At 40.9% G+C, this 10879-nt stretch overlaps 3 protein-coding genes across 4 annotated transcripts in view; 2 read left to right on the forward strand and 1 right to left on the reverse strand.

Annotated features, from left to right (window-relative positions):
* The window catches only part of LOC135344131 (scavenger receptor cysteine-rich domain superfamily protein-like), a gene marked incomplete in the record, with an annotated part of 804697 nt that overhangs the window by 124201 nt on the left and 669617 nt on the right, over positions 1-10879 (forward strand).
* Positions 492-10178, forward strand: LOC135344204 (nucleoporin Nup37-like). Of its 2 annotated transcripts, none has more exons than XM_064541382.1 (7): positions 492-675; positions 922-1064; positions 1212-1284; positions 1585-1773; positions 2003-2184; positions 9410-9542; positions 9949-10178. In XM_064541382.1, the coding sequence occupies exons 1-7, from the start codon at positions 562-564 to the stop codon at positions 10060-10062; spliced, it is 948 nt and encodes a 315-aa protein (XP_064397452.1). In that variant the 5' UTR covers positions 492-561; the 3' UTR covers positions 10063-10178. The 2 variants fall into 2 exon arrangements, with proteins under 2 accessions (XP_064397452.1, XP_064397451.1); XM_064541381.1 differs by having other exon boundaries at positions 507-684; positions 9949-10177.
* LOC135344147 (TNF receptor-associated factor 4-like) lies at positions 5224-6660 on the reverse strand. Its single transcript, XM_064541272.1, has one exon. It carries the CDS (start codon positions 6636-6638, stop codon positions 5259-5261), a length of 1380 nt encoding a protein of 459 aa, XP_064397342.1. The 5' UTR covers positions 6639-6660; the 3' UTR covers positions 5224-5258.

Raw genomic sequence — 10879 nt, forward strand, 5'->3', positions numbered from 1 at the left:
TTGATGACATCACGAGTAGTGTGAAGGAAGAGTGCTCTATTCCTATTCCTATAGCTATATGTCCCTGATCTCATGGTCCTGCAGACACCACCATGGTTGTTAGATAACATGCGCAGCCTTCTCAGGTCTGAACAAGTCTCATGCAGGGTGAGGCCGTGGGATCAGAGAGGGGAGGCCGTGGGATCTGGGAGTGGGATCTGGGAGGGGGAGGCCGTGGGATCTGGGAGGGAGGGTCATTATAAGGGTAATTTCACAGAGGTCAAGGCAACACATTTCTGCAGCAAGCCAGCCCCTCCCCTCCCCCAACTGAGCATGCGCAATGTGCATGGCTAGCCTGAGACTCTGAGAGGCTTACCATTGCTTACAAGAGAGGCTTCAAAGTAACATGGTAGTGCATTAGGATCGTTTAGAGCATGGAAAACAGCTCAGAATAAAGTTTTTTTTATCTTTCAGATGGCAAAGTCACCATTTATATGCAATTGTGAAATCTGAATCATATTTTTAGCTGCATGCAAACGACCTCCACCATGCTGGGCTGCAGCTTTGATCTGACAATTAATCATGGCAAGTGTAACCGAGCGACTGGATGAGAGCTGCACGTGTTTAGCCTTCTCACCCTACAAGGAGTCCGCTGCTCTACTGGCTGTAGGAGGGCAGTCAAGGATCACTGTCAAAGCATGTCATGTAGGCTGTAAAATAACAATGATTTATAATTATATAGTCTATATAATTACACTATTGATTTCACACTGATTTAATTAATAGAGGACACAGCATCTACGAAACTAGACATCATACTTTTGTCATCCTTTGGAAACAATGATAGATACGTAACTTCTGCCCCCCCCACACACGCACGCACACACACACACACACACACACACACACACACACACACACACACACAACACACACACACAGGACTCGTCATCAGTTGGAAGTCTGCTCGACTCTCTGTCTCTTTCGACCGTCTTCTCGCTGCTGTGTGGAGATGGAGTGGGCGTATCTCACTTCTCCTGGTCACCTGACACCGCCCACACAGAGGACGGGAGTGGACGATATGTGTGAGCCATGTGTGTGTGTGTCTGTGTGACACACATTTTAAGGGCTTTTCTGCTATCAAATCGACTGAATTTCGTAAAAAGCGCATGATTTCGACAACTTGCATCTATCAAACACACTACCATTTCTCTGCTCTCCTCTATATGCAGGTTCTGCACCACTGGTCATAGTCACCAGACTATCACAGTGTACCGTTGCGATGTGGACAGTACTACTACTGAAGTGAGTACAGCATGTATATCATTATAACACCCCTCCCCCCTCCCTTCTAAAAACATGCATAGGCTATTCAAAAATGCCTTAGTCTGTTCACTTAATTTGTGTTTTCTTCGAAATTAGCCTTTCGAGAGCTGTCTTATGACTGTCCACAACTTGTCCAATTTCACAGATAAAATGTGCATTTAGTAGCTACAGCTGCAGTAATAATAATTATGGTGTGTTTTTATCGATGATTGATTTGGTATTGAGCGCAAATTGTATGCTGTAGAAAGCCACAGTAAAAGTAGTACTGTCTTATTTCAGAGCCTCCCTGGACATACTAGCTACATCAACGACTTGACCTTCCACCCCTGTGATTCCTCTCTACTAGCGAGTGTCGGGGACGACCGCATCTGTCGTGTTTGGGACCTCAACGAAGGTCAAGTGAGGTCAGAGTTCAGGCTGAAGTCACCAGGAGTGGCTGTTAAATGGCATCCACAGGACCCAGCAAAGGTGAAAGATATCAAACTATAATAATTATTATATCATTCTATGTGATAGTTGTACCATGGATATTTGGATGTGTACCGGAGGGAGTACATGATCCCAATTGAGCTAGCAATATTACAAGCCACTCTATGTATAGTTATGGTTACTTGCTACAACTCATAGTTCTGAGATGTTAGGGGAAAACTGTTTTCCCTCTGACTCCTATATTTTGTTGTCTTTGTTGTCTATGCAGCTCTTGGTGGCTGAGAAGAGTGGGCGTGTGCGACTGTATGACCTCGCTACTGAGGTGCCAATCATGTGTCTTGAGACAGGGACTGCCCCTTTAATGAGCGTAGACTGGTCGCCTAGCAACAGTCTGTATGTAGGGGGCGTGGCTAGTGGGAGCTGGTTCGTGTGGGATGTGTCACAATCAAGGTACGTGTGTACTATTAAAAGTAGCCCGGCCTTTGGAAGGCTTATAAGATAAATCTATAATGCACCTTGTTGAGTAATTCCTTTGTGTCGAAATGTCCTTTTGTGGAAAAAAACGACGTGCATTTGGTATAGCCCTTTGAAAGGCGTACCTAATTATGTGTTTAGATCATGTGATTGTTTTCTGCATGGTCAAAATGTCCTGTTTCGTGGAAATAACGGTATAGGTTGATTATATCTTTTCGCAAACAGGCCACTTTCACTGCGCTAATGGAATGTTGTTATCATTGTATGAATATTCATTCCGTGTTTGAGCAGATTGTGAATCTGTTTTCATAGCTCGTGTTTTCCCATGTAACTATTTGAAAGGCTGTGTAACTGCTTTTCACACAAGACAAAGAGCTTTCAATAGTTGTCTATAGCTGCTGCATTGTACCATTAAAATAATGGTTCAATTTTGATTAATACCAATAATTGCAGAGCTGTGCTTATGGCATCGAGTAGTGTGTCTCTACTTAGTGATATTGCTATCAAGTTGGATGAACTACAGGCTATTGTATCACGTCTGTTGCCTAGCGATATACCGCCGTGTGCTCCAGTGACATTCACTCTGTGTGGACTAAACTCAAAACTTGGAAAAGGCTCTAAAGTGATATGGTACTCCCCACCATTCTACACACACCCTCGGGGCTACAAGATGGTGGTGGGCGTATTCCACAGCAGTATCTATAGCTCTATACCAAGTGGGGCAACCAATATGGATCGTGGTGCTAATGTCTCCATTATGGATGATAAAAGTTCTACTAGTCCATTGCAAGAATCGGCTGCTAGTTTTGTTGAAGTGGCCATTGCAAGCTCACAATTGAACATTGTAGATGGATTATACGCAAATGTTTTCTTAGTGAAAGGAGAATTTGATGATTATTTGAGATTTCCACTTCGTTTGTCACTAGAACTTCATATTATGCTCAAAACTACGACGGATAGTCGATGTATTAGTGTCAGCTTTGATGACACCACTCCCACTAGATACACAGTGCCTAGTGACTCTGATGTGTGTTTAGATAAGGATAGGGACTACCTGTTGCTTAGTGATAGTGAGATAGATGTGTACTGTGTAGAGGACTGTCTGACTTTCAAGGTTTGTAATGTCAATGTTCAAAGTACTTAGCTACATGTAGCTTTATGTGTAATGAATGATCTCTCGACATTAATGTGTTGTTTATGAATAATACGTATCAGTATTATATATACCACCCCTGTTTGTGTGCACCCATGCAGTGAAGTGTTAGCTAGCTTGCATTGTGTGTCTGAATTGAGTACGTTAGTTGACTGTCTCATTTCTCAGTTTTTATGTATATAGCTAATGATCTTAACCAACAATTGTTTGTAATGATAACAAATTCAAATTGTCTTTATTGCACAAGTTAGTGATGTTTTAGCCCTGAGCAATGGAAGATCAAAAGATCTGAACAGCAATCACCTGAAGAGGATCTTGAAAGCTTGTTGTAAATAAAGTCACTCCATCAAATGTACCTGTTCTATTCAAGTACTCGTAATTATGGCATGTATAATGATCTCGACCAACAATGTTATTTGTGAATGTGATTGAACAATATTCATATTTCCTTACCTATTTTCATGCACTCTTATAAGAAAGTATTAGCCTGCATTGTATGTTGAGTTGTTGCATGTCTAGAATGGCTACAATGATCAAGTACCATGGAGTGAAATTTAATGTGGATAACGTCTTTTCTCTTTTGGAACATGGAGAAAGAGGGAATCCAGTCCAAGATGATGTTGGTTGTGCTAGCTTGCAATTAAAAAAGCCACCAAACGATATACCTTTGCAATATCTAGGTGTTGGTTTGTTCCTGCTGCCTAGGGAATATGATGATGAACTCAAGTTTCCTGTGATGTGACATTGCAGCTTGAGGGAACTATAGTTTCCTTTGAAGCTGATGAAGGACAAGCGATTTTTCTTTAAGAGAGGCTATCGACCGTGCAAATGCAAGAAACTTCACCCCTCACCATCAAAGCTCGAGGGAAGCTTATAATTATGTCCATCTTTCGGTTGGTATTAAACTTCCTGAGTGTCGAGTTAAAGCTTATTAAAAAAGCTTTTAGGAGTATAATCATTATAGCTTCTTTATCTTCAGCAATGACTTCCTGTCAAACATAAAGGCAAGGTTTAGTAGCAGAAGACTTGCCAGGTCCAGCCTCATCAGGGAACCCACAGGAACACACCATGCCTTTCCTATAACATATGGTGTAGAGTGTCGTTAAGTAGAGACTTGGCTTGATACAATAAAGGGCGTAAGAACTCAGTCATCTTTCCACAATACTTCTATGTAACGGACTGTAACTTCAGAATACAAATAGTATACGGTTTATTTTACTGACAGTATCCACAAATACACGGATTACCCCCTTTTTGGGGTAATGTACGCGCATGCGCATACAAAGTACACCAGGCCGCCTTTCTCTTCGCGGCCTGGAATCGAGGCTAGCATGGAACCTTTTTGCATAGTGCATAATTATAGAAATGTTTATAATTATAGTCGTAGACAATTGTGTGACTTATAATTATTTTGTTGTCCTATTATTCACTGGGATTCGTACAGTGATTAATCGCGTATCAGTAATTGCACGTCGTCATTAACGACATGCAATTACTGCCTTGACGATTAACAATCAATAGTATGGCTACTCGTGCAATAAGGGATTAATAGCACTTAGAGTGGGTAATTTTTGTTGGTGCATGCACATTTTCGTACAAACTAGATCTATCCATTTCATTAAAGTGCAATAAACAATGAACGCGAGTAACAAGCAATGGCAAGGCTTCTAATTGCACGAGTGCTATTATAAATGATGTGTGCCCTAGTACGAGTAACCATGCATCCAACAAAAATTACCCGCTATAATTATATTATGGTGTAGTGATTCTGATAGTGTGTGTGTTTGGATAAAGATGAGGTTAATGTGTACTGTGCATATAGGATTGTCTTACTTTCAAGGTTTTAAGTAAATAGATATTATTATTATACATACAATAAAAAGATAATGACAAGTAATTAAGTTGTAATAGTTACTTTAGAAATTTGAAACTGAATAGAATCGTCCTCTCTAATATAATCCCCTAGCCAAAGATTTTCAATTGATCTCAAAATGAAAGGTGATTTACAACTCTGAAAGTCCCACTGCACTCTACGAGCATGGTCAATATCTAATGTCCCTTTGTGACTTACAAGTCCTTCATTCGTTACAGCACCTATTTTCACAGCCATGGTAACTGGGAATGGGAGCATTTCATCATATTCTCCTTTTTTTAGGCAGAAAACTGTAGCGACACCTTTTCCCCTGAATTTACCACCACCACCGTTTGGGTAAACCTTTATGCTCAGTTTGTAGCCCTGAGGTCGGCTATAAAAAGGAGGAGACTCCCAAATCGTATCATTACTCTTTAGTTGCGAGAAATTGTTCATTGTGACACGAACAGGCGCACAAAAAGCCGACGTACTTAGAAGCATCGTTTGGTCTTGCTTCATTTGCTCAATTTCAAGCTTCAGATTAGCGTGCTCTAGGGTCAGCTTAGCATGACTAGCAACAAGCATTGACATGTGCTGTGTGACGTTAGTTTGAACGTGCGCTGGTATTTCTTGGCGAGGCATTTTAACCTGGCAACCAAACATCGAGAACTCACACTGTACAAGTGCTAGAGGACAATCGCCTTCGTGCTGTTCAAGGTTGCGTCTTTCAGTAGTTACCCCACATTGCCTGGGGCAAGAAACAACAACTTTAGAGCAAAGGGGAAAGTGGTTGTTAGTCACATCTTCAAAAGTGGAGTTGTATTCACTGCAATGCTCGCAAGTGAGTGGGCGTTGACTGCAGTAGCTGTTCTGATGAAGCGTGATATTCAACCGCCGCAAAAACCGTACGCAATGACGACACTTAATCCAAGCAAACTTGCAGCCAACTTCAGACTCAGTATTCAGATGGTTTGTCAGGTCACCTAGCTCACCTACCCAATCACAACCCTCCTTCTTATGAGAGCAGTTGACTTTAAACTCGTACAAAGAGCGCTTAAGACCTTTGTTCGAGAATATATCAAAATTCTCAGCATTGCAAGTTGGGCACGGCTTGTTAGTTGCTTTCACTTTGTCGATGCAGAAGTTACAGAAGCTGTATCCACAGCAAGTAGCTTGATATGGCTCCTTCAATGTTTGCAAACAAATGGGACATTCGTGTTGTACAGCTTTAGGAGGTAGCTCTGTGAACTCACAATCGAATCCAACCTCATCGGCTGGTTGGTCAGGTGCGCTAGCTGGTTCTTCAGGTAGACTAGCTGGTTCTTCAGGTAAACAAGCTGGTTCATCAGGTAAACAAGCTGGTTCATCAGGTAGACTAGCTGGTTCTTCAGGTAGACTAGCTGGTTCACTGTCAGAGGTGGCCATTGCCGCGACAAAAGCTAAAAAGGGGGTGTATTTCGTGTAAAGATGTCATGTCATGACCTTAATCATGTGATAGTCTGTATAATGAATACTATAATTATAGCTGTATTTATGAGTGGACGGTCTTTCACACACGATTAGTATTGTGGTGCAGAGGATTGTCTGACTGTCGATGGTCAATTAACTATTATATGTATAGCTAATGATCTAAACGAACAATTCAATGTATTGTATTGTTGCAATTGCCCCCAAGATCAAAAGAAGCAGTATAGCCTATAACTGTGCCAATATCTGCCATAATCATGGCAGTCTAAGTCTGCACAGATATTGGCACATTTGGTAGATAGTTGAGGTTTTGACCTCTAGACCACAGGATGTCATATAAAAAAGTATGGTTAAACTCAGTGGCTGCGTGCATGTAAATACCACGAGTTAGTATAGCCCTTAGCAATGGATTCAAAGAAAAAAAAAAAAGTGAACAACCTTCATCTGAAGAGGTTCTTGAAAGCTTGTTGCAACGTTTGATAAATAAAGTAACTCCACCAATAATCACTCCGCCAAATGTTCCTGTACTGTTCACTACTAAAGACAACCTGGACTGGACCTCCCCACCTTTCTACACACATCCCTGTGGATATAAGATGGAGCTAGTTATCTCGTATCGACGTGCTGGTAGTACGGCTGCTACACCTGACAACCCCTTTGGTTGCTATGCCAATTTTATCTTGCTGGAAGGAGAGTATGATGATTATCTGCGATTCCCTATTCGAATGATGATTGTGCTTCATGTTATGAAGAAAACTACCAACGAGAGTCGTCATGTAATATTCTGCCTTGATGATAAATCACCGCATGAATGTACTGAACGCTGGACGTCTAGTACATCCAGTAGACGTCGCCAAAACAAAGCTGGAGATGTGCGCTTGTTCCAATATAATGAAATGGATTTGTACAGCGTCGATGGTCGGTTTACTTTCAAGATTACAAAGGTCGAAACAAACAGTATACCATATAGAGTCCATAACTGCTTCTTGCTGCACTAAGTCTATATGCTTTGGGCTATAGTAGTTTTTAGAGGCATGTCTTTTGAGATTTGTTGTACATAAAAATCACAAATCACAATTGTACCATGCATGCAGTTGGATAGTAACTTTGAACACACATGCATAATTATACCATCTCCTATATTTTGCGGATCGCTGATTGGCTAGTATATAGCTGCATGTACGCGCATGGATGGGCATGGTGTTCTTTCTCTGTCTCTGTTGTCGTACTCTGTTGTCGTCTCGATCAGTCTTTTTGCGTAGTGCCCTATGTAACACTGGTGGTCCTGTTGCTTAGTGAGTGCATGAGGTTAATGTGTATTACTGTATAGCGCGAAATTTTTGAGGCACTTATATTATCATGGATTGGCCTCTAAAAGCATTTTCATTGCACAATGTTCGTGGAATGACTGCTTACCAGAAGCCACGCCTTTAAATCTTTGCACGTTATAGTAGGTAATTCTAATTAAAGAACAATTTCGTGGACTTAATTTTCGTGTAGGATTGCTACCCACGAAATCCGCGAAAATTAAGCCCCTCGAAAATTTCGTGCATACAGTATATGTATAAGAGGATTGTATAACTTTAAATTAATTATAGCTATTAAATTGCTTCGTGTGTAATGATATCTCGATTAATGCAGTGTTTTGTGAATGCACTTAATGATGGAATTATATTCATGATTCCTGATAACCTACCACCCCTTTTTCATGTACTCCAAGAGAAATTATTAACCAGCCATGGTTTCAAAGAAAGTCACTCTTGACAATATTTCTGAACAGCTGGAAGCAATACAAGGAACACTAGAGAATCTTGATGTTGATTGTTTGTCTATCTGAAAATGAGCTTAAAAACATGTTGCAACGTCTGTTTGTTAATAAAGTCACTCCACCAACTGTTCCTGTTCTGTTTTCTATGCCAGACAACCAGGAAAAATGGATCTCCCCTCCTTTTTACACACATCCTCGAGGATATAAGATGGTGCTAGTTATCTTACGTATATATCGCCCTGAACCATCAAGATAATTATGGTGGGGCAGCTAATTCTCCTGATGACCCGTCTGGTTGGTATGCCAATTTTAGCTTGCTGCAAGGAGAGTATGATGACTATCTGCGATTCCCAATTCGAATGTCGATTGTGCTTCATGTTATGGAGAAAGCTACCAACAAAAGCCGTTCTATTATAGTTCACTTTAATGATAAAACACCATCTAAATATACTGTACGCCAGTTGGAGTATGATAATCACTCAGACCCTGATGGTGATGTGCTTTTGTTCAAGTATATGATGAACTAGATCTGTACAGAATTCAAGGCAATCTTACTTTCCACATTACAAGAGTCGATACAAACACCATTATACAATAACTGCAGACTCGAAAACTGTTCTGTTTTTTGCTCAACTAAAGTGTATAGCACCTTATATATGCAGCAGTAATTATAGCTAGCTAATATAGTTTGTAGAGACATGTCTAATTACGAAATTTTGTTTGTAAATTAGAATTGCAACCACGGTCATGCATGCTGTTGGATAATGGATTATGCACGAGTATCGATCATACGTCATACCTCGTATTAGGAGTGCACTTCCTGTTTGTATATTATAGTGTCATCTTTCTTAAATTTGGACTTGGCATGTCTCTGTATAGTCAGTCGTATAAAAGTGTGCTTTTAAGGCATATTAAGCAAAAATTGCTCAATTGTTATTATTTATTAATCCCCTATTTGCAGTCGCCCCCTGGAGTGTCGCTCAGTGTACCAAGGCCCCTCCTCCTTGTTCTCCTGGTGCCCTCAGAGTGAGGGGGTGTTTGCTACCGTGGGACTAGGACGACAGCTCAAAGTGCATCACCTAGGTCACCAAAAGGTGTACAATGTGATTGAGTGATTCTGTGCTATCAGTAAACGTAACTATAGCTAGCAATCTGTCCCAAACCAAAGGGCCAGTATATATCAAGGTGGCCGTACTTCAGAGAACCAGATTAGCGAGAGTCTTCTGTAGTACTGTTCTCTGTCTGTAGTTTATTGCCGAAAAACTTTGGCGCCTACGTATACACCGAGGCATCAGTACCTGCAGTCACTGTGAAAACACACAGCAGCTTGTATATACTGTTTCCTATATCATGCACTTGCCATTTAACTTATATGCATGCAATCTTCTATATAGATCTGTAGGTTGAAATTGCATTATGACCATGCACGCAGCAAATTAGCTGGTACCTATTATAAAAACATATTTGTTGCTATTGCATACACCACCCCCCTCCCCCCAGATCCCCATATCATGTGACCTCCCAGTGGTGACTGACATCTCCTGGCATGCTCGTATTCCACTGCTAGCTGCAGCAGTGGACAAACAGCTGCACTTCTGGATGCCAGAGATATGAGAACGGCCAATCAGATTGAACATTGAACTAACTTTTGAATTACTGTATTGTATTATCGTAATTTTGTTTTCTCTTTCAAATGCAATGAAAGCACGATCTATAATGAAAAGTCGTCCTCTATAGATATACGAGCTCTTCGACTTTAGTGTTGAGTGTTGCAGGAATTAGCTGCTGAAGTGCACGTATAATTATAGTGACTCGTAGATTTAATTGGAATATCGGATAAGTTAACTTTAGCTGTGGTGCAATCAGCAAAGGCTTTCCTTCAGTTTTCCCCCAATTTGGCTGCTTGTTTCGAATACAAGCCGCATGAAAAACCGACCACGTGGAGATTAGAGGAACTCTTGCATGCATACCTGATAATCACATAGACTGACTCGCTCATCATCAACAATTCTAGTCCGATTGGATCATCTCTGCAGCCGTATATTCAACTCAAAAAGTAACCTAAGCCATGGCTTACCACATAGTTACTCTTGATAATATTTCTGAACAGCTTGAAGGAATACAAAGTACACTGGAGGAGAATAATGAAGTGGATTGTTCTTGTTCTTGTCCATCTGAAGATGAGCTTGAAAACTTGTTGGAACGTTTGTTTGTTGATAATATTAAAGTAACTCCACCAAATGTCCCTGTTCTGTTTTCTACGTCAGATACTTCAAACAACCAGGACTGGACCTCCCCTCCTTTCTACACGCATCCCCGTGGATATAAGATGAAGCTAGTTATCTCACACAGGCTATTTAATGGCTACCTACCTAGTGCACCTGATAACCCATCTGGTTTGTATGCTAAATTTATCTTGCTGGATGGAGAG

Source organism: Halichondria panicea, chromosome 11, assembly GCF_963675165.1.
Source record: "Halichondria panicea chromosome 11, odHalPani1.1, whole genome shotgun sequence".
Classification (NCBI taxonomy): Eukaryota; Metazoa; Porifera; class Demospongiae; order Suberitida; family Halichondriidae; genus Halichondria; species Halichondria panicea.